The sequence below is a fragment of the Brienomyrus brachyistius genome, chromosome 22, assembly GCF_023856365.1.
Source record: "Brienomyrus brachyistius isolate T26 chromosome 22, BBRACH_0.4, whole genome shotgun sequence".
In the NCBI taxonomy this organism is placed as follows: Eukaryota; Metazoa; Chordata; class Actinopteri; order Osteoglossiformes; family Mormyridae; genus Brienomyrus; species Brienomyrus brachyistius.
The window spans coordinates 5,046,301-5,068,056 of record NC_064554.1 but is presented as its reverse complement, the minus strand read 5'-3'; the positions used below and the strand labels follow the sequence as shown (position 1 = coordinate 5,068,056).

At 53.2% G+C, this 21,756-nt stretch overlaps 4 protein-coding genes across 6 annotated transcripts; 2 read left to right on the top strand and 2 right to left on the bottom strand.

Moving 5' to 3' along the window:
• Positions 1–73: 73 nt before the first annotated feature.
• Positions 74–1,288, bottom strand: polr3k (polymerase (RNA) III (DNA directed) polypeptide K). The gene is made up of 3 exons (XM_048990857.1): positions 1,084–1,288; positions 680–767; positions 74–582 (listed from the first exon to the last, which is right to left on the bottom strand). The coding sequence occupies exons 1-3, from the start codon at positions 1,192–1,194 to the stop codon at positions 455–457; spliced, it is 327 nt and encodes a 108-aa protein (XP_048846814.1). The 5' UTR covers positions 1,195–1,288; the 3' UTR covers positions 74–454.
• Positions 1,289–1,501: 213 nt separating this feature from the next.
• snrnp25 (small nuclear ribonucleoprotein 25) lies at positions 1,502–4,178 on the top strand. The gene is made up of 7 exons (XM_048990855.1): positions 1,502–1,689; positions 2,226–2,438; positions 2,643–2,733; positions 2,870–2,975; positions 3,082–3,156; positions 3,233–3,305; positions 3,865–4,178. Exons 2-6 carry the CDS (start codon positions 2,226–2,228, stop codon positions 3,288–3,290), a joined length of 543 nt encoding a protein of 180 aa, XP_048846812.1. The 5' UTR covers positions 1,502–1,689; the 3' UTR covers positions 3,291–3,305; positions 3,865–4,178.
• A 30-nt stretch (positions 4,179–4,208) lies between these two features.
• On the top strand, positions 4,209–7,010 carry LOC125717674 (lipopolysaccharide-induced tumor necrosis factor-alpha factor homolog). 2 transcript variants are annotated; one of them, XM_048990854.1, is made up of 6 exons: positions 4,209–4,347; positions 5,070–5,209; positions 5,384–5,491; positions 5,673–5,759; positions 6,178–6,325; positions 6,453–7,010. In XM_048990854.1, the coding sequence occupies exons 2-6, from the start codon at positions 5,071–5,073 to the stop codon at positions 6,559–6,561; spliced, it is 591 nt and encodes a 196-aa protein (XP_048846811.1). In that variant the 5' UTR covers positions 4,209–4,347; position 5,070; the 3' UTR covers positions 6,562–7,010. The 2 variants fall into 2 exon arrangements, with proteins under 2 accessions (XP_048846811.1, XP_048846810.1); XM_048990853.1 differs by having other exon boundaries at positions 5,070–5,215.
• Positions 7,011–7,279: 269 nt separating this feature from the next.
• Positions 7,280–19,977, bottom strand: mrtfbb (myocardin related transcription factor Bb). Of its 2 annotated transcripts, XM_048990848.1 has the most exons (17): positions 19,691–19,977; positions 19,338–19,397; positions 18,765–18,927; positions 14,834–14,899; positions 13,812–13,867; positions 13,646–13,721; positions 13,400–13,561; positions 13,038–13,201; positions 12,689–12,814; positions 12,019–12,263; positions 11,827–11,938; positions 11,145–11,726; positions 10,885–11,019; positions 9,930–10,085; positions 9,723–9,848; positions 9,585–9,645; positions 7,280–9,484 (listed from the first exon to the last, which is right to left on the bottom strand). In XM_048990848.1, exons 3-17 carry the CDS (start codon positions 18,883–18,885, stop codon positions 9,123–9,125), a joined length of 2,550 nt encoding a protein of 849 aa, XP_048846805.1. In that variant the 5' UTR covers positions 18,886–18,927; positions 19,338–19,397; positions 19,691–19,977; the 3' UTR covers positions 7,280–9,122. The 2 variants fall into 2 exon arrangements, with proteins under 2 accessions (XP_048846805.1, XP_048846806.1); XM_048990849.1 differs by lacking the exons at positions 18,765–18,927; positions 19,338–19,397; positions 19,691–19,977 and adding an exon at positions 16,659–16,840.
• Positions 19,978–21,756: the final 1,779 nt, after the last annotated feature.

The window sequence follows — 21,756 nt, the reverse complement described above, 5'->3', positions numbered from 1 at the left end:
CTGATGCCCTGGTAAATCAATGTCAACATGAAAATTTATGCAAAATGATGCGTCTTTTAACAAAAGGAATAAGTACATTTTTTTCTGTCTCTTTAATAAAGTTAGTGATTAGAGAACATAAGAAATCGCTTCATTCCTTGTAAGCCAAGGTGTGCTTTTCCCCAGAGCAGTCGTTTATAAAAGTCAATCGGTCTAGCAAACCACATAAAAACTGAAAGAAAAAAAAATGACCTGCTCAGCCCTATCGGCGAAACTGCTGTACATAAGCACTGATTTGATTACTACGAAACACTAAATTCGATCATTTTTAACTTCATATTAAAGTGCGAAGTCCACAGATGTTCATGACTCACATGAGTCACTACATCGGCGGTCTGTATTTCAGTCCTGATACACAAACACAAAGGGGCGGTTCTCTGGCGTCTGGCTGACGGCTCCGACCCCGGTCTACAGCTCAATCCCTCCAACGGTGGCCGCATTGTTGGTTGCAGCACTTGTAGAAGGTGGTCATGGGCTCGTCCGCGGATCGGGTCTGGATCTGCATGAAGTACGCTCGTGGGTGCTCGCACTTCGGGCATTTTTCTGCAGGATACGCAAACATACACACAGCCGTAAGGATGAGACTGCATAGTCTGCGGGGGAGGACAGGCATCTCCCTCCGCTCCAGGGCGAGACTCACCAGGCGTGGAGTCCACGTTCTCCCAGGCAGCCGCTCCGCCCAGCACATCGTCCACCTCCTTCAGCTTCGGATACTTTCTGTTATTCACCTAATGGACGGATGACAGAATGTCTAACTGTAAAGGGGCAATAAAGTCTCCCTGCTAAAATGGCTGTAAATTTATGTATAATTCTCCCCATGCACTCTATTGTTCATAAGAGTCACATTTAAAATTTATTCGTAAGGTCAACACAGCTTTATAGCTGTTAGAAATCCACAATGAACGAAGGAAAATAAGGTAGCTAACAGCTGCTTTAAAACTAAAAATAACGATATTGCAATAGTAAAAATCACCAAACAATATGCAGAAGAACTTCGCGGCACCTAGTGTGTTTTTTTTACACGTTAATGTGATTTACACTCACCTTCCTGGTAATGTTATGCACGTAAGGACAAGTGCTGCAGGCGAATCGGTAGCACTTCTGACCTTCCTCTACAATCAGCACATTTCCACACGTGGGACAAAACAGGAGCATATTGTCTTGAAAAGAGTCGCACCGAAAACACAAGTGAAATAGGAGTTTGTTGATCCGGCAGCTTACTCACACACACTACTCCTCGCAGCTTCGAGGTGTAACTGGTTTTGGATGTTCGATAGGAAACAAGCGACTTTTCTGCGCAATTATAAAACCCCCTTAGCTTTTCAAACACGTGGTTACCGGTCATAGCAATGAGAAAACATATGTATTTTTTCAAATATCAGTTTTTAACTTAAGAAATATAAAGACAATTATATCAAATTGTCGGTAGTCAGCACTTGTTCCGCTACGTTGTTTCCCTGGGGGCTGGTTTAAACGAAACCCATTGCGGTTATTTACTTTCCGGTTCCAGTAAAGAGTCCTCGTGCAGATCGTTTTAGATGAAAGGGGCGAGTCCTGGTTAGATGGGTTAATGGTGGGTTAAACGTAACTGAAAGACTAACTTTTTATTTATTTTTTTATTGACAAGAGAAACAGCAACAGACGGCTGAGGTAAGAACCTGCTGATGAAAATATTCCCATAAAGAAATGACACATCAAGAAGAAACTAACTGTTATTTCAGTTATTCCGGTGTATATATGTTAGTTAAGATACTAGTATAAATTCCATTCTTATGGCAGGGTAATGCAAGACAAATGTCAAGTATATAAATTACACGTACATAGTTTTCGCAATAATTGCGCTTTGTTTTGCAGCGGAGTGAATATGCGTTGGAATACAGTTAAATCTACCATTTTCATAAAAAAAATAAACAACAGAGCCAAATATCTATATGCAGTGATCAACTGAATAGCGAATACCCCGATCACAGATCAGTGGGACTGAAAAGTATATTGGTTTTCTCCTTTTCTAATGATTGACGGCAAAATGTTGACCGTAGAAAACGTTGACGTTTGAGAAATGCATAAAACAAGATACTGGCATTTATCGACCTTGCGAGGTTGAAATACTTTTTTAAAAAGCTATTAGTTGTTACATGAGGGAGTGAAGTGGGAGTTATTTCTGTGAAATATTCTGTCTGACTTAGATGGCAGAGCCTGAATGCACTGAAACTTCCACCGAAGAGCTTTCTGTGAAACAAGAGAAGGAGGCAGCATCAGTGGAGGATGAACAGACTTGGGAGGAAGACACTGAGGAGGAGGATGAGGAGGCACTGCCTCACTCGGAATTCTTGGATATCTTTGAAGAAGGATTGGTCCTCTTAGTGCAAGACCCCCTTCTCTGTGACCTGCCCATTCAGGTTTCTGTACTATGGCTGTCTGTGTATGCTAGTCATGCTTCTTAATGAATGGATAGATCAGATTAGGTTAGATTGTGATCTGAGATGGATAGATTGATCATGTTCTCCAGGGACTTCCTGGTGCCCTTTCTCCTGTGTGAAAATCCACCTCAGCAGGTCTGCATTGCAGAGAATCATGAATCCTAACAACGAATGTTCTTTCAGGTGACCTTAGAGGAGGTGAACTCCCAGGTGGCTCTAGAGTACGGCCAGGCCATGACCGTCCGCGTGTGCAAGGCTGATGGAGAAGTCATGCGTAAGTCTTCAGCGTCAGCTGCTATTTGTACCTTGGCGACGTTCCTGTGGCAGCAGAGCGGTTAAAATAGCCACCGCTCTTGGATGTTAGAAGCCAATCCAGAGACTAATGGAATGATTGCGAAAATGTCTTGCAGCCGTGGTGGTGGTGCAGAACGCCACGGTTCTGGAGCTAAAGAAGGCCATCCGCAGGTTTGTGGAGCTGAAGCAGCAACGAGAGGGCGGAGTGCAACATATCAGCTGGTAATGGCACCTTATCATCGCAAGGTGGAGTGAAAGTGTGCTTAGAAATGGAGCTTTTAATGCAAACTTCACTCCGACACAAGTCTTCCCTGCCTGTATCTCGCAGGAGGTACTTGTGGCGGACGTACCACCTGGTGTTCAACGGCGAGAAGCTGGAGGAAGACAAGACGAAGCTGAAAGAGTGAGTAGGTCACCTGGTAACAAATTCGAGACGGAGGCTGGAAGATGGGGCTCAGCACCGGTGTGTTTGCGTTTAGCTACGGGATACGGAACCGGGACGAAGTGACCTTCATGAAGAAGCTGAGGAGGAAGTGAACGCCGGCGAGATAGGTGACGGCACAAAATCTCACCCAGGGTTGCCAACTGTCACGTATCTGACTCACGCTTTCAGAAGCTTGTGTGAGATTATAAACCATTATAAACCTATATTTAGCTACATCAAACCCTGCAGACTATTTACAAGGTAATAAAACTGCCACTTGTATGTAAATGTGTGTGCATGTGACTTATCTCCGATTCAAAATCTCACGTCACCCAGCTGACCAAAGTTGTCAGTCCTGGTTACACTGGGTTGCTGAATAACTTAGTGGAGGGATGTTGACCTTCCCCCGTATCTGTTGTCGTGGTGGCAGCAGCGGCACCGAAAGGTGGGAAGGGGCAATTTGCATATGCAAAGATATTAAAAGCTGACCTCCTGTTAGCGTGTGAGACCCTTTGTTCTCTGCCTTGTGCATTTGCAAATGAGCAGAGACACCAAAACGCATTTTGGGAAGACTGGGCAGATGTGACAGTTGGAGTTCGGCGCTCTCACTTTCGCGGACGATGTGAACGGTGAAAATGGTGCGTGTTGTGAATGTTTTCACTCGGGATTTTTGTGGTTCGTCATCAGGTATCACTTGCCGTGTGTCTCTGGAACCCGGATCTTGCGCGCGTCCCACCGTCTCACTCGGCACTGTGGCGTGTCGAGTACAGAAAAGGGAGGAACTGCTGGACTACTGATGTTCTGCTCCGGACTGCTGGATAGGATCTAGAATCACGCTAAAGACACAGGGAGCCTTGAACTGCTGTGGCATTGTGTTTATTGCTTTCATATTTAATTTTTCTATGCTATGAGGCTGTAACAGACACTTTTTTGGTCCAATGTAAAGTTTGAATATTTATAAAAAAAAATTTAAAAAGTTAAATAAAGAAAAGTCCATCATCTTCATCGTGTTCTGAACCGTTAATCAAACGGTTCCGGCCGTGTCAGCCAGAAGTGAGGTCACATCTGCTGTTTCAATCGAGCCCCCGGGCCCCCCCTCCACGTGGGTGAGGAACCCCCCTCCTGCTGTGGACCCTCTCTGGATCTGGTCACCTCAATCTGCACAACCAGGTAATGCATTTTTTTTCTCCGAGGCCATCTGAGATGGAATATTGTGCTCTTGAAAGTATTCAGACCTTTAAAAGCACCGTTCATTAAATCATTAATTCTGACGAAGTATTTGACATGGACATTGCAGTGTGATGTCATTACGTTCTTGGAACTGATGGCAATATATAACCAAAAAGTTAATATTTCAATGATATATGAAAACCGTAACCCCTTCACATTCATGAATTTTCACCTTCCACCTTTGTACCACTAACTCTTGCAAATGTAAAGGGGTTACTGTATATCTTAATATACTGTAAGAAAATCCTACAGTGAAACATTTATTCCTCACACGTGAATTTCTGGCTTGACATTAAGGAAGTTGGGTTTGTGAATAGCATTTAATTGAGCGACTACAGCAATAGGAAATGTTAACAAACGTGCTTCCATAACGAGTTGAAAGAGCGAGCAGAGAGGCCAGGGCAAAGCGGTGCTGGAACGGGAAGCCCTTAACCACCACACCCTCTGCTGGTGCAGTACCTCAATCGCAAACAGAGTCTAAAATGGCTGTCTATTTCTGCCATGTCAGGAAATTCGTTATAATCTCCAGCACTTGGTCTCTAATACCGGGCGTTATGGACGCTCAGCAGTGTCTTGCAGGGCGTGTCTGCAAAGGCAGTTTGCTAATCATGGGGGGGATGTCGCCTGTCCTGTGTGAGATTTTCTGGGTGCTCCCAACCAAGGATGCCGAATCTGGAGGACAACATTGAGGCAGAACTGGGCCGCCTGGTGGTGCGACAGCAGCAACTGAGAGACCGCCATAACCTGCTCGTCATGCTGGAGGATTTCAGGAGCAACGGCCCCCTGAAGCGGAAGGGCTCCGGTATGGGTGAGGGGGTCCCCATGCTAGTGTAGGACAGAAGATGGTGCATGAACACAATTATGCAGCTAAGGTCTTTATCTAGAAAAAAAATCACACCATTTTTATGCTATGGCCATCTCAGGAGTGCCTTGCCGCTACACTCCCTGCTGACTGCTGCTTGTTGGCCTCTTGCAGATGCAAATAAGAACAGCGAGCTGGAGAAGATTAAGCAGGAGATGAAGGAGCTGGAGGAGAAAGAGGAGCAGCTGCGGAGGCAGGGCAACAAGACCAGGAAGGAGGAAGGTGATGGTGCAGTGTGTGGTATGGCCCTGCAGCGGGCGTGTGTTTATAGCTAGCTGTAGAGAGCCTCTGCCTCATTACAGATTAACAGCTAAATGGCCGAGCCTCCTCCTACCCGGGCTGGTCTGGTGTCTCTGCTGAGATGTATCCAGCTTGTCTCAGTCCACTGCTCCTTACATCACAGATATCCAAAATGTCATCAACATGGGAGGCGTGCCCGTCCTCCCCGCCTCCATCGATGCCATCATTGCCGCTCCTCCACCCGGTCCAGGTAGGTGATGCTTCCGGAAGGTTCCGGTGTTTGTGGTGTTTGCCCCATGCCCGCACTCCCGGCTCCTATGTTCACAGCACATTCAGAACTTTGTGGAACCTTCCTCAGCTGGTCCAGGCGGAGCCACACATTTCTGCACTGGGCCAGAAAACAAACACCCAGATCTTCCGTCAGTGGGCGACCCATCTGACTGCAGGACAGTGCAGAAATTATGTGCTGATCCGCACAGGCCAGTCCCTGCAGCACTCTGCACCTCTCCCGTACTTCCAGTGCTCCAGTTAGCTCCAGTTAGCCTATTACTGCCAGTTAGCACCAGTTACTCTACAAGCTCCAGTTACCCAAATAGCTTCAGATAGCATGAAGTCGACTTCCCCGCAGGCCTCAAGGAAGCCAGCTAAAGCCCACCTCACACCTTCAGCTCCACAGATCATTCTGGACGTGGATAACCTGCCCCCTGCACCATCCAACACCATGTGCCCGTCATGCCATCAGTACATCATCACGGAGACGGTCACCAGGGTAGGCAGCACAGCCTGGCTGGTCTGCATCATGAGTGCCATGGTTGGGTAAGCACTGGAGGGCAGCATTCCCTCTTAATCCATGCTAATCTGTGCTAATCTACATCAAGGAGGGTACTTAGAAGATGTATGATATGTGACACGCAGTCTGTGGATTTGATCCATTCTCCCGCAGGTGTGTGTTGGGCTGCTGTCTGCTCCCGTTCTGCACAAACTGCTTCAAAGATATTGTGCATAAGTGTCCCAAGTGCCGGTCTCAGATTCACGTCTGCAAGAAGCTGTAAGCCCCTCCCCCTAACCTCAATGCTGCCCCCCCCCCCCCCCCGCAAATGGCAGGTGAGCAGAAGTACAGTTTCAGTGATGGAGGAGCTTTGGACCATCGCTGGGTTGTGTCTGGACGGTGGACATCGAGAATTACCGGGGGTGTTCGGGACTAAACTGTTCACAGAAGAGTTAAGGATCGGGATGCAACACAACCAGGAAGTCTGAGTTATCGTGACTCTTCCGATCCGGCAGTGAGCGCGATACCCCACGGACAGCAGGGGACGCTATCCTGTCCCATCGATGTGTCTCACTAAGGAGCGTGAGCCTATTCTTTGCAAATGCTTGACAGGGAAGTGTCTGTATGAATTTGTTTATCTAGAATAAACAATGGCATATTAATGTTTGTAGACATAGCACTCTGCAGAAAAATGAATAAATGAAAATGAAATTTGGTCATATGCAAAGTCAAGGCAGGTTGTGGACACCGGTGTTTACGGATAATTACCTTTGTCAGTCTGGCATGAAGATGCGGAATATTCCTTTTTATGAGAAACGTTGAGGTCCTGAAGTCTAGCAAACACAGTAATTCAAATACGGAACAGAAAGAGGATGCAAATTGTTAAAAGTGCATTAATGTGAGCCTGGGAATAAGTGAAAGGTAAAAGCTGACTGGCGTAACAGAGGTGGAGGGGGCTTTGATAATCGCAGCGGGACCGGACGTCAATCAGACACGGCATCTGGGAATGTTGATGAAATTTATTACCACAAGAGGACGAGATACAAACCCTTCAGAAGCCAAAGTCATAATACGGCTTGTGGCTTTAAGATGGACATATAAAAATATGCAGGACATTTGTTTGTAAAAATTATTTACACGATGTGCAAATTGCTGGCATCATAACGATTCGGAAGTGAAGCAGGATCCCGGCTGGGTTCGGACATGTGAGAGGCACTGAGGAAAGGCCACTGAGGTCCCTGATTGGGGGGAGGGAGAGGGGGTGCCAATCCTGGCCCAACCCTGGTCACAGTTTAAGGGTGCGAGGGGCAGGCGTGTTTCCAGCTTCCGGAAAGATCTCCCAACTTTTCTGTGCGTAACAAGAGCAGTGGGAAGGTGTGCAGCAAGGTGCCAGTCGTCACGTCCTCCTTACAGGAAGAGGGGTGCATAGGGGACCCTGGTCCAGAAGTCCTTGTCTGTGTTGAGAAGGTAGTGGGGTAATAGCCCACAAGTGGCAGAAGAATCATATGACCTCTGGGCCCTTGAGCAAAGTAGGAAGAACCAAGAGTAGAAGAACCGTCTGATCACCGCGTCCCCAGCATGGTCACCTGAGTCCAGAAAGTGACTAGGAGCCTCTACAGATCGCGCAAGTTGACTTACTTTCACTGCTGAGTTTGTCCACTAGATGGCAATGCAATACTTCTTATATATAGCTCCCCAACCTCAACTAAGAAAAATGAACACATTCAGGTAGAAAAGTGCCCGGTGAAGCTGAGATCTGAAGCTGACGGTCAGGCTAAGGTGACCTGTGAGTTTAAATGTCCTGCCTTTGGCTACAGTACGGCCGGTTTAGCACGTGATAATCTTGCCTGTGTATATACAGCTGAGTTTCTATATCGGGAACTGTTCTGGGCAGCTAACTTCCTGGGTGCTACCTGGAAGACTTGAACCAACATCCTACTGGAGACAAATCTGTTTAGCCACTAAGCCATGATATATTTATTTTATTTATTTTTACTCCCCTTTTGACTAGCCACCCCCCTTGCAAACTTTGCCCTGAATAGGACGCCGGTGAGACCACAATTTTGCTACTAATCTCCTTTCGTGTCATGACTATACAAACATGCAAATCAGCTGCTGGCGTCTCTTGGCACAGTGTGACGGGTTCCTCGCTAAGTCTTAGCTTAGCATTCGGCTGCCGTTACCCCTCCAGGCAAACGGGCCACGCCTCCAGCTCCGGGCACCTTACCGAGGGCACGGAGCGGCCAAACCGGGCATGTGTGCAGCTGGAAGGGTCATCTTCATCCTGGCAGTATTTCCATGAGCAAACGGATCGGCTTCTTTAAAAGTGACTTATAAAACATGACAAACCACGTCCTCATTCTTCCTGATCCAGATGGTCCACCGTGTTGATGTGATACGGTCACGCGTGTCTATGAGAGTCGTGACCCCGTCTAGGTCATGCTGCACACACAAGCCCTTAAGTGACGGGAGAGAGACTCTGACGTCCAGAACGGTTTGGGATTTATCCAGACAGCGCGGGACCAGGGAACAGCTTGACCCAAAACACGGAATTGGGGCCTGGAGAGAACAGCTCTGTTATGTGGTGTTTTTGTGGAGCCCCCCACTCCTAATCGGCCTCTTCTGGTGCTCCCCAGACCAGGCGCCCTTAGCAGGAGCAGCCTGTGTCTTCGGCTGCAGGCAGGAGGTGTGTGTGTGTGTGTGTGAGTCTGTGAGTTCGTGAACATTTTCCTGTTTTTGCTGAGGATCTCAGGCCCAGAAAAGCCCAAAAAACATCCCAGAGAAAGAACAGAAAGTGCTTCAAGCTGCTTCATGAAACGCAATCCTTGGTTTAACTCCGCCTCCTCAGTCCCACTGAATCTGCAGGTCGTGGGTATCCATGTCCGAGGAGAAGATCCCCCCTGCTGGGGCTGCCCCTAGGGGTCCCACAAGGGGGAGGTCCATCCAGTCCATGCCATCGAAGGAGGGGGGGGGCAGGCACAGCGAGGACGTGTCCATGGGGGAGAGGGGGGGCTCTAGCAGCTGGTGGTCCAGCTCATCCATCAGGGGCAGTGAGGGAGCAAGAGCAGGCTGGCGGCAAGGCGGCGGGGCCACGTGAACCTGGGGTGGGGGCCGCGACAGAACCATCCCCACGGGCAGCGTGGTGACACAGGCAGTCAGCGTCTTGGCCGGGGCCTGGGGGTCCTGTCGGGTGAAGGGCGACATTTCTGTGCCCGAGATGCGGGAGTCAGTAAAGGACAGAAAGTACATGCCCAGTGAGCAGGTCAGGGGTCAGGGGGCGGGGTCTGTGACACCAAGGGGTCTCACCTCCACTCTCGATCAGGACGTCAAACAGATCATCCATCTGCTGGCTGGTCGCCATGGAAACCTGAGCAGGTAACACAGGAGAAGTGTCAGTGCAGATTATATATCTTGTATGACTGTGTACACTGCAGCGCCCCCTACCTGTGTGGAGGCCTGGAAGCCACGGGTCTGCTTGACGGCCTCTTCATAGCGGGGTGGGTCTTTGATCTTGGGGGCGTGGCTGGTGAAGGCGGTTGGTTGGAGGATATAGGTGGGCTGGGAGGGAGACTGTGGGAGGGGCTTAGGGTTATTAAATTGCCACACACAGACGGTTTAAACAGGAGTGTTCATTCTGCATTCGGGGCAGACCTGCTTCGCCAGGCCGTTGTGCATCGCCTGGCTGGGGGAACGCCCAGGAGATGGCTGCTTGTCTGGGGGGGACTGCAGAAAGCACTGGGGGACCTCCGTCACAGCCTGGCCACTGTGAGTGTACTGGAAAGCGGGGGTAGAACTTGCTGGGAGGGTCTGTGGGGAGGAAGGGGGGGCAGGGCTGTGATGAGAGTTACCTTCGACATAGCAGGACATACTGGGGGGGGGTAACAGGGATCCTTTGGGGGGGTTGTGAAGGGACAGGGACACTGCGCTCTCCCATGTCCTCCCTCCTGTGTCCCCATCATGTATATCCAAACCATATCCTCCCTCCTGTGTCCCCATCATGTCCTCCCTCCTGTGTCCCCATCATGTCCTCCCTCCTGTGTCCCCATCATGTCCTCCCTCCTGTGTCCCCATCATGTCCTCCCTCCTGTGTCCCCATCATGTCCTCCCTCCTGTGTCCCCATCATGTATATCCAAACCATATCCTCTTCTGACTCTTCTGGTAATGGAACCTCATCCTGGCCCTCAGTCATGATGGTTTCTGCTCCCAGTTCGGACCATTATTGTGTCCGCAAAGCGGCCGCCAGCTGCCTGGTCTGCTTCATCCCAACCCCCCCACTCTGAGCCCTGGCCTCAGATTCTTCTCTGGCACCTTTGATGTGAGATATGGGTGGATTCCCGCAAACGGGGCCCGACAGCCCCCACGGGGTCAGCGTACATAGCAGGGTCCCCAAAGGCCGGCAGCTATGTGGGTCGTGCGCTTCAGAGCCGCCAGGGCATTCACACGACCGCTGAGCGAATGTTTATAGCATGGTGTGATCACTCTGTTACCCAAAGAGACACCCAGAAGGCAAGTGCAAACTGTGTTTAATTTTATCGATAAACAGCGTGGTGAGATACTGACCGTGGTAGGGTGAGGGGGTAGGGGCGGGGTTAAAGGTGTGCTCACCTGGGCCATATAATGGACCTCACTGGGGGGTTGGGCCGCCAAAGCCTCCATGTCCTGAAGCTGCATCGGAGGAATGGAGGCCTGGATGAGACCTGGGGTTGGAGTGGACACAGCAGCCTGCAGGGATGGCTGTGGCTGGGTGGAGAACACAAAACGCGAAACCCCGCAGGTATTGTAAACCGTGATGCTAATGCTAGTGCTAACGCTAATGCTAAGGGGTGATTTAGCAGCAGAGGTACCCAGGAACGTGACGCTTGTACCTGCAGGCCACTGCTGCGGGCTGGGAGGGGAACAGGAAGCAGGATCGAGGCCCCAGGTTGGTGACTGATGAGGAACTGGGACAGCATGGGCACGTGGTCCTGTCCTGGGGGGGCACCAGCAAGCGGCTTCTCCTGCTTGTGTGTCGCCATGTGGATGGGGTTGCAGCTCGGGGAGACCCCACCCTCTTCCTTCACGGGGGAGGGCATTCGTGGCTCCCCCTGCTGGTGGCGCTTTTCCACCTCCAGCTGCATCTTTAGCTCCTCGACCAGCCGCTGTTCACGTTCCAGCTGCCGCATGAGCTCCTCGATCTGACGCTCCTTCTCGTGGAGCTGCTGGTCCCTCTCTGACGGCCCAGGGTCCTCCCCCACGGGCGAGCCATGCGCGGACTCAGTCTCCTCTACACCTGCACCCGGTGATCCGGGGGGAGTCAAGCTGGCGCTCTCTGCTGCCCCCTGCTGGGTGTCCATGGTGTCGGGGGCCGAACTCCTCTCCTGGTAAGGCCTCAGGCGCTCTATGAGATCCACCTTGGTGCCCGAGACAGGAAGCCCTCTCAGCTTCAGCTCGCACTTCAGCTCGGCCACCTGCAAACAAAGAGCCTTCAGAGTCACACAAATTCACCAGTGCAGTCAGCGCACAGTTCACCACGCTCTGGCGCCCCCTGCTGGCCCGGCTGAACTGCACCTTCATCTCGTCTAGTTTGGCTGGCAACGGTCCGGCCTTGTGGTTGGGGTGTGGGGGGGTTGTCGTGGGCAGCAACACCAACCCCGGACTCTTCTGCCCATCAGCTGCCGGCCTGGAGGGAAGAGAAAAACGGATGTCGAAGAAAAGAGGAGGAGCAAAGCACTTATTAAGGGCGGTGGTGGCGGCTCGTACCCGGGATCGATGGGCAGCGCGGCCCGGTAGCCGCTACACTGCTGCTGGCTGAGGATCTGCAGCTGCAGGAAGAGCTGCTGCTGCTGCAGGAGGCGCGTGTAGCAGGAGTCTATGGCGGGCTGGCCGGTCGCAGCCCGCTGCTCCGGTGGCATGTACTGGTGGTACTTGAACTTCCTGACGCGCGGACGCGCCTCCCTGCCCTTCTTGCTGCGCGCCTTGTCGCTGGGCAGCCTGGGCTGGCTTTGCTGAAAGGGTCGTGTGGCGTCATAATGTCACATCGCCGTGGAACCACTGATCCCGAATTTCAGTTTCAGTGGTGACAGAAAAATCGACCATTTAATCGCAGCTAGGGAGTATTAAGGATAAACACTGGCCGGGGGGGGCGGCAGAATTCGTAAACGCAGGCGAGAATATAGTGGGTGTGAAGCAGTGGAGAGGGACCCCCCCCACGACATAACCATGCATTTCGGTAACCCCTTTACCATAGGTTGGGCAGGCAGGAAAAGGGAGGTCAGGACAGGAAAGGGGCAGGAAACAAGGGTTCACGACCCCAAGCGTACAGGGAGGCGAAGAAAACCCCTTTATGCGACTGCACTTTCCATCCTGCTACAGCACAGCCGGGTGTATCCCTGTGTGTGTGCGTGTGTGTGTGTGTGTGTACACACGTTACCTTCACCAAGGTTGGGCCTGGCTTCTGTGGGGACGTGGTCACATGACCCGCTGGCTGCTCACTGGAGGACAAGAGGAGGGGCGGCTTGGGGAGGTCAGGAGTGGGCTGGGACGCTGCCGGGCAGAGCTGCGAGGGAGAGATGGAAAGAGCTCCAGGCGTCGTGGCAAATCAGGCTGACAAAACCAGGGCACCATCAGATGGGGGGGCCACCGGGCCCCAAGCAGCCGCCTGGCTGGCTTATTTGTTGGTCCAGTCCTGATTAAAGTCTAGTGGGGGGCGCGGCCTTCATGGTGGCTGCTAAACCCCCCCGTGATAACCTAATGGAGCAATGGGGGAGGCGGGGGGACACCTGGGCAGGGGCCGTGGGGGGGGTCTCGCCAGGCCTGGGGGCCGGGGGTGACGCGGAGGAGCCTTGGGATTCCTGGCTGGCTGGCTGCTCCGGGGAGGGGGTGTCACCGCTGTCCTCGTCGAAGGTGTATACGTCGTGTGTCCGGGGGTACTCCACCTCGCCACCTGGGGGGGATCAGCATGCCCGGCGGGGGCGGAGCTTATTAATCAACATTCGCCAGGATGGGGCAGCAGGGGGCAGAGGACTGAAGGCACTGGGTCACTTCGAAGAAGTTTCACTTCTGTACAACACTTATTACTTATTACATGGAGTTTAAATCTCTTGAACGCAGACACAGCGCCCCCCCCCCGAGCAGCCCCTACCGGAAATGGCCTCCTTCACATTGCAGTCCACAGGCAGGATGTTCTTCTCCACCAGCTCCATGGGGCCGGGCCGCTGCGAGATCTTCTCGTTAAGGTTATCAGCCAGACGCGCCCTCTTCAGTTTCATCTGCGCGGCCTGGAGTGAGGGCTCAGCCGCCGTCTCTGTGGGGGTGCGGGGGGCTCTCGTCAGGGACGGAACGGTTCAGGAAGCCCTCCGAGGCCAGGTCACCGTGGCGATGGCCTCACCTTGCAGGATGTGCATGCGCACCAGCTCGGAACGCTGTGGTCGACTCCGGATCTTCTGCTTCAAGAAATTCTCCGTCTGTGAAGCGGACAGGGACAGCGAGGACTGAGGAGGCGTGCCAACGCGGGGCGCCGGGGCGTGTCTGCCTGGGGGGGGCGCCGTACCTACCCGGGCTCTCTCCAGGCTGCGTATACGTTCATGGAACACGGCCGGGCTCTTCAGGGCTAAGGGACGGAGGGTGGGGTTTCAGGGTTATGGAGTAACGGTTTACAGTGACAGTGGCGGTTTATGGTTTCGGTCCGGGTTTAGGGTCATGGTTGTGGTTTGTGTTCTGTGGGTTAGGGGTTTACAGTGAGGAGTGACAGTGCTGCTGATGCCCTCAACATGACCGCAGTGGCGTACAGGATACGACTCATTCAGGCAAGTAGAGGGAGATGGGGGCCAAGCCACTGCAGATGGGACTGGCGCATCAGACAGAGGCGATGGCTGAGGAGCTCGGCGCCGAAAGTGTCCGTGGTGTGTGGGGGGGGTGCACCGAGATGCAGGTCCGCACACGGCAGATGCATACATTAATGACACAGACGAGGAGTGGCACACACGTGTAGCGTGTTGATTGGGAGCGAGGCTGACATGGGGGCTGGATAACACGCCTTTCAGGGAAAGGGGGAGCGGAACCAGAGCATGACAGATGCGGTGATGCAGGGCAGGAGGGGAGGGGGATGATCAGCAGGCTATAAACCCCCAGCGTGCCACCGTCTGGGAAAAGCCCTGCCCAGAATCTGGGCCGGCTCACTTCCCGATAACAGAGGAAGACACGGGGTCAGGGGTCACCACACCGCTGCGAGAGAAGAATGTTCCAGAAGTCTGTTTTTCTGAAGGATCCCCGGGGGGCTGATGGGGGGGACATCCTTGCAGAGGAGGCTGGGGGGGGGGTGGGTGGGTGTTGTGGCATGTGAGGTTATCAGTGAGGGAGGGGTCACAACACACACAGGGCTCTCACCCCCCACCCTGAGACCCAGCAAGAGGGATGTCACCTAACACCCCAACACAACAAACAAATAGCAAGAAATGTGCTGAAAAAAGCAGGATTGGGCTGAGCACACACTGTATTTCAAACTGCCTTTAAAGGAGTGTTGTACTCAGCACCCCCTAGAGAGCGAGGTTAGTACTGCAGGTGTGGACATACTCACGTGGCATGATGCCCTGGTCTGCCAGCTGCTGCCGTGTGCGTCTCTGCTGGAGCTGGAGCTGGAGGGCTGTGGGGGGGGGTGACAAGCAGGTAACCATGGTGAGGTGTGACACGGGCATCATAAGCCGCCCAGCACACGCTGACTCAGAACAGGCCTGGCGGCCCCTCCCTAAGCCCGCCTCCTCAAAATGCTGGACACCACTGTCTAATTTAAACATTTACAAACACAAGGGCATGTCTCCTCGACAGCAAAATATTTGGAAACAGGCAAAAGCGAGGATTTGGAGGTCATGCAGACCCCCCCCCCCCCCTGTCCTTCCCAGTCCCCCCGTCTGCAACCCCAGGCGGTGGGCGTCTCCAGGGAAACGCGGGGTCGCATGCGATGTGGACACTGAATCACCCCGGCGAAAATAAACCCCACAGCTGTGAGAACGAGGCCTGGGAAACAGATCGGAGGGGGCGGAGACGGGGGCCAGTAGGAAGCCTGCCCCCCACCTCCGCACCGAGGCATGAGGATCGATGGGGCGGGGTGTCGAGCCTCTCTCCCCACTGGCACGCTGACGTTTCTAGCCGGCGAAACGCCAGACCTTCCTGTCTCACGCCGATGAATCACAGTCGGTGACGTAGCGTGTGAGGAAATGCTGGCCTCTGACCTGGAGGGCGGCGCTGTTGCGCCTTCAAAAGGGGGGCTGTTCCGCGTCAGGAATGACTGGTACCAAAGAAAAACACTCAGAAGTGGACTCTGCTCCCGTCACGGTCAAGGCGACTGAGCCCCCCCGTACTACCCCCCTCCCCCCCCAAGAATCTGCCTTTCAGCCAAGCCCCACGCTGACATACGCTGTGACCCAGGCAGCCGTACAGGTGAACACCTCTCCTGTTTAATCGAAACAGCCTCCTTAGCTTACTAAAGTAACTCCCCCACCCAGCTCCCCAACAGCGACCCTGAAATCCAAACACAAAGTGTTACAGAGCTCACACCTGACATTTGCCATGGAGCCTCTCCCAACCACATAGGCTGGCAGAGTCGCGTGCAGGTAACACAGAAACACCGTGGACGGGATGGGGGGGGGGGCAGAGGTCCTCATCGCTGTCGCTAAGCCTCACACACGCTCACAGAGCACTACTGAGCACCCAGTACAGCTACCGGAGCCACACCTTGGCACACAGACAACATTGAAGACACTGATATCCTCTTCAGGATTCCTGGGAAAGACAATAACTAACACGGGGGGGATCACGCAGGATTACTGCTAATGGATCAACAAGCTTCTGGCCCACAACTATGAGACACACTCACACACACACACACACACACACACACACACACACACACACACATACACATACAAATTAACAGGAACAGACAAACTCAAAGAAGCTCACAGACACGTACACACACATACACACAAATATTTTATTAATAGCTTTGTGGGGACCCTATCCTAATCCTAGCTATGACAACCTCCCTTAACCATAAGTAGCCAAACAAAATACCAGATTTCTGGCATTTTTAGTTTTTCGATTGCATTCACAGATTTGTATACAATTCAGTCTCCCTTGTGAGGACAAAAATGTCCCCACAAGGTCGAAATAACAAATTTTTATCACACCCCCACAATGTATATACACATAATCCATCCACACACGTACACACACGTACACACACGCACACACACATGCAGGCATTCAAGGGCAGTAAAAGCAGATCCTATAAGATGCCTGTCTATACTGGCACTTTAGGAGGAGTGTGAGAGAGCGACAGAAAGAGAGGGACAGGGAGAGAGAGTGAGAGAGAGAGACAGAGTGACAGGAGAGCAGAGAGGTACCTGGGGTGAATGTGCTTCGGCAGCCAGCCAGAGTCTCCACGCTAAGGCAGGCCATGGCGCGCGGGCAGAGCACACTCCCACCGCGCAGCCAGTCCCATGGATGTGGCGGCCTGGCAGCGATGGGGGACGACTAGGAGGAGGAGGAGGAGGAGGAGGAGGAGGAGGAGGAGGAGGATAGGCAGCAACGGCAGCAGCCCAAACCTGGGCTACACCACAGACCCTTCTCACAGCCAAGCTCCGGTCCTCCCTCGCTCCCTCTCTCCCAGCTGCCAATCAGCCCAAGCTCAGCCAATCAGGGAAAAGGGGTGGGAGCACAGAGTGGCCACTGTTAACCCCTCCCTGGGCCTGACTCCCACAGGCAAACTCCTACCATTCGAGCCAATTGCAGCCTGAAAATCCACTATACTGATGCAGGTAATGATGCTAGACCCTAAGACCCTAAGCTAGGGGACACATGCGAGGTGGATCACAAAGCCCAGACCCTATATGGGCTGCCCCCCATTCCCACGATGCCCCCCCCCACCCCCCCGCCCCGATCTGCCCTCCAGTGGTAGCCAGCCAGAAGGACACCTACAGGAAGCGTTACAGACAGGCTCCCGGCTTTGGGGCGAGGAAGGGCTCCCCCCCGGTGTTTTCCGGAAGCGCAGGTCAGAAACACAGAGGCCAACCAACAAAGCGACAGCTGGAGGCAATGGGGCAGGGGGCACTGGACATAATACAAGCCCCCCAGTACTGAGAGTCATGAGACTGTTGTCAGAAACGTCTCAGAGCTAAATGCACACTCCCCTGGAAAAACCCAGAAAAACTCGCACAGTGGCGTGACACGCCTGTCCCGATTCTACGGAATGCCCCAGCCCACGGACACGGGTGTGGCGGTGGCAGAGATGTCTGTGTGTCATGCGGAAGCAGGGGCACATCAGTGATGAACACAGGCACAGCGGGGGGAGGCAGATGGGGGGGGTGGGTGGTTTGCTTTAACAGGGCGCTACTTATTTAATCCTCCTCCATGATGCCATCATGTGGAAAGAGGGAGACGGACGAGCAAATTGACCAATAAAGTCGGCGACAGGCTGGGGTATCCCGCCAAGCGCATCCCGCCAAGCGCATCCCGCCAAGCGCATTCTTGTCTGCCGTGCAATACAGGAGGCGGCCGAAAGGACAACGATGACAGCGATGTTGACAGGTCACACAGATTTCATGGTCATAATGAGTCACACGGTTTTGGCTTTTTAGAAATAGTCGTTAATGTAATTTAGTATTACTTCATTGAAGTTACAATAGGCAATTAAATATTATATAATATATATACACACACACACACAGACACCTCCCAGGCCACGGGCCGAGTCCCGCAAAGCCCATAAAGGCTCTCTGGGGGGTGGGTTCACAGACCAAAGGTTATTTGAGAGGAACGCTGTAATGGACATACTAGCATAATAAAAGACAGATTTATTCTCAGACCAAGAAATCCCTCCCTGCCCCCCCCCCTCCCTGCCATCCAGATGCAATGAAACCATGAGAGACGTTAGGAGAGTATTCCCAAGCTGAGTGCGGCGCCCCCCCCAGGGGCCTGTGAAAATGTCAGCATGACACTGGTTGGGGAACGGGGGGGGGGGGGCGGTCACTGCCAGCCCCCCCACCAGCATTCACATGCCAGCAAAACATTTCCAGACTGCAGTCCTGGCCTAAGCGATGGGAACCAGGAGAGACAGGCAGCCTGCGGGGGCCGGAGATGGAGTCAGAGGTCAGAGCGGGCGGGACCGGACACGGCGGCGACCCCGTCCCAGCAGGGCTCCCCTGGCAGGGCACCGAGGCCGCACCTTAAAGCCATTACCACAGGTCTTGTGTAATTCCCAGTAATTCCCAGTAATTGTGCATTTTCAGCTGGTGCACAGGGCCGGAAAGCTGCTCTGGGCCTGGCGGTTTCCAGGGAGACCAGCAGGTTTACCGTTAGCCGCTTAGACGTTGGCCCCGTTATCGACGCTTCGGCCAGTAACCATAAGACCACATGCTGGACAGGGCAGGGCAGGACTGCTGCCTGACAGGACGGGGTCACCTACACATCCACACAAATCACAAAAGGGTCAAAGGTCATGAAGTGCTCACCGTTCCTGCGCTGATCGAGGGGGGGCAGACTGCAGTTGGGCTGCAGCGACAGCTCCTCCAGATGATGGGTGACGGCCTCGTACCGTGGGCTAGGCACTACCAGCATGCTCTGGGGCTCCATGTCTCCCGGGGTGGCAGAAAGAAGCGACTGGAGTGGAGGATCCTGGGGGCGGAGCTATGTATCTGTCAGGCTTTCATTGGGTTTTCATTCTTACTAATTATAATTCCAGATAAATAACAACTTGCTTGGGAAAAGTGCTTCTTTAATCATGGAAACAGAAACCGAGATGCGGTTCATGCTGGCTTGGGAACCACTTGAGCAGCTTCCCAAATATCAATAGCACTCCTGGGACCAGTGTCCACATTCAGCATGAGTGTGACCCACAACAAAAGCGGACAAACATCGCATATCGCACCGCACACTAAACACTCATGTAGCTTGCTGGGGAAGATAACGTTTTACTAATTAACTAGCTAAACATTCTCAGGATGTGCGAGGCGTCAGCCAAACTCCACAAGAAACACTGCCTATACAGTCTAGGCTACAAAATGCTGAGCTGAGGCCCATCTCACCTCTGCTGGCGACGTGAATGACAGCCCCTTCCGTTTCCACCTTCACGACTCCATGCTCTCCTAGAGGAGAGAACAGATACATTAAGGACAGTCCTGGAGGGAAGGCCTTCATCTGCAAGCGCAGGGGGAGGAAGCCGATCACAGGCTGTGGCTGTCGTAGGCCCGAAGCCTGGGGCTGTATTACGGAGGCGAGCCTGAAGAGGGGTCACCACCTTCATCCTGCCCCAAAGCCTGGGTACCTTGTCTCAAAGAGTCAACGTGTGACATCATTTAACCCAAAACAAACACGATCTCCTTGAGCACATTGTAAAGTGGTTTGGTCGTTCCCCCCACAAACGCTGCCCCTCCCAGACCTGACTAAGCAGCCCGGATTGCAGTGAGTGCCACAGATTTCCTGTCTGATGCCGTCGCGGGTCAAAGGTCAGCGCCGGTGACGCAGATGGGCTGCGGAGCTCAGCGGAGAAACACGCGACACCGGCCGCCGGGAGCAGGAAAGGGAGGGGCCAGGAGAGGAAGCCAGTGGGACGCGTCAGCAGGGATACATGCAGATCCCCCCACCATGCTCTCCAGCCCTGACTACCAGAATATGTCCGAAGTGCCGGGTCTGTGCCTCCCCAAAACGCGACCCGTGGTCAGTGGCGGCTTCCAGGCAGCCTGTGCACGGCAGTGCATATGGGAAACAAACGGTCTTCCTCCAACTCCGCGGGCTTTTAACTCCCGGCATGAGGCGGGGTCTTCATTGTTTTGCTGGTGTTTTTAATCAGTTTGCGTTTTTCTCTTTTATGTGGCCAACTCTCCCTACACCCAACGGGGCCCCACCAAGGGGGGGGGGGTAAAGATAGGACAGGGGCCCTAAAAATGTGGAACATAATCAGACTGGTCTGGGCTGAGTGCTCGGTACGATATGGTTTCATGGGGCCCAAAGTGTCTAGCAGCATCCTTGCCTCTGTGTCACCAGGAACCAGGTTATTACCCAGCAGTCAGCTGGGTCTGTTGCTGTCCCCACTGCCACAGCGGGCTGCTCCACTTTCCGCCTGGATCCTGGTGTCTTCCAGAGGTCTCCACTCCACAGCGCTGCATTCGCCTTTAGCGATGGACCATCGCCCCCCCTGGGTGCCCACAGACTGTGATGGACTGCTGGCTTCCAGCACATCACCCCCTATGGGTGCCCACAGACAGCCGCAGCCGTGAGCCGCTAACTGTGTAACGCAGATTAAGCAACCCGCCCGCATGTCACACACAACAAGACGCCCGAATCGAGATTAAACTAAACGCAGCGATTACCATAACCACGGTGCATTCCTCCCGCACGCAATCCGGGCCGGGCAGCCAGGAAAAACAGATCTGCAGAGTAATTAAAGGCAACTTCTCCTGGTATTTAGGGCGCAGGCTCTGGGCTTAACTTTCCACTGGTGGAGTCCAGTCCAAACAGAACCACCAGCGTCATCGTGCCCATGGCTGTGGCAGCGACTGATAGGGCGAAGCGTGAGGTCCTGGAACTGCAGTTACAGGTTTGTGGAAAAGAGTAGGGTAGAGTAGCTATGACAGAGAGAATGGAAGGTACCACAGAGAGCAGGGAAAGGGGGTGATAGAGAGAATGGAAGGTACCACAGAGAGCAGGGAAAGGGGGTGATAGAGAGAATGGAAGGTACCACAGAGAGCAGGGAGGGGGATGATAGAGAGAATGGAAGGTACCACAGAGAGCAGGGAGGGGGATGATAGAGAGAATGGAAGGTACCACAGAGAGCAGGGAGGGGGATGATAGAGAGAATGGAAGGTACCACAGAGAGCAGGGAGGGGGATGATAGAGAGAATGGAAGGTACCACAGAGAGCAGGGAGGGGGATGGTAGAGAGAACGGAAGGTACCACAGAGAGCAGGGAGGGGGATGGTAGAGAGAACGGAAGGTACCACAGAGAGCAGGGAGGGGGATGATAGAGAGAATGGAAGGTACCACACAGCATAGGGAGGGGGATGATAGAGAGAACGGAAGGTACCACAAAAAGTAGGGAGGGGGATGACAGAGAGAATGGAAGGTACCACAGAAAGCAGGGAGGGGGATGATAGAGAGAACGGAAGGTACCACAGAGAGCAGGGAGGGGCATGATAGAGAGAATGGAAGGTACCACACAGCATAGGGAGGGGGATGATAGAGAGAACGGAAGGTACCACAAAGAGTAGGGAGGGGGATGACAGAGAGAATGGAAGGTACCACAGAGAGTAGGAAGGGGGATGATAGAGAGAATGGAAGGTACCACAGAGAGTAGGAAGGGGGATGATAGAGAGAATGGAAGGTACCACACAGCATTGGGAGGGGGATGATAGAGAGAATGGAAGGTACCACAGAGAGTAGGAAGGGGGATGATAGAGAGAATGGAAGGTACCACAGAGAGCAGGGAGGGGGATGATAGAGAGAACAG

Bases quoted from the DNA above. Each gene is read 5' to 3' on its own strand.
- mrtfbb (XM_048990848.1), bottom strand. From the start codon at position 18,885: ATGGAGCCCCAGAGCATGCTGGTAGTGCCTAGCCCACGGTACGAGGCC. The intron at 10,086-10,884 runs GTGAGCACACCT...TCCTCCCCACAG, and splicing joins AGGTCCATTATATGGCCCAG to ACCCTCCCAGCAAGTTCTAC. The intron at 9,849-9,929 runs GTCTGCCCCGAA...CCCCTCCCACAG, and splicing joins ACAACGGCCTGGCGAAGCAG to TCTCCCTCCCAGCCCACCTA.
- polr3k (XM_048990857.1), bottom strand. From the start codon at position 1,194: ATGCTCCTGTTTTGTCCCACGTGTGGAAATGTGCTGATTGTAGAGGAA. The intron at 768-1,083 runs GTGAGTGTAAAT...TCCGTCCATTAG, and splicing joins TGCATAACATTACCAGGAAG to GTGAATAACAGAAAGTATCC. The intron at 583-679 runs GTGAGTCTCGCC...CGTATCCTGCAG, and splicing joins GAACGTGGACTCCACGCCTG to AAAAATGCCCGAAGTGCGAG.
- LOC125717674 (XM_048990853.1), top strand. From the start codon at position 5,071: ATGCCGAATCTGGAGGACAACATTGAGGCAGAACTGGGCCGCCTGGTG. The intron at 5,216-5,383 runs GTGAGGGGGTCC...GGCCTCTTGCAG, and splicing joins GCGGAAGGGCTCCGGTATGG to ATGCAAATAAGAACAGCGAG. The intron at 5,760-6,177 runs GTAGGTGATGCT...TCACACCTTCAG, and splicing joins CGCTCCTCCACCCGGTCCAG to CTCCACAGATCATTCTGGAC.
- snrnp25 (XM_048990855.1), top strand. From the start codon at position 2,226: ATGGCAGAGCCTGAATGCACTGAAACTTCCACCGAAGAGCTTTCTGTG. The intron at 2,976-3,081 runs GTAATGGCACCT...TGTATCTCGCAG, and splicing joins GGAGTGCAACATATCAGCTG to GAGGTACTTGTGGCGGACGT. The intron at 3,157-3,232 runs GTGAGTAGGTCA...GTTTGCGTTTAG, and splicing joins GACAAGACGAAGCTGAAAGA to CTACGGGATACGGAACCGGG.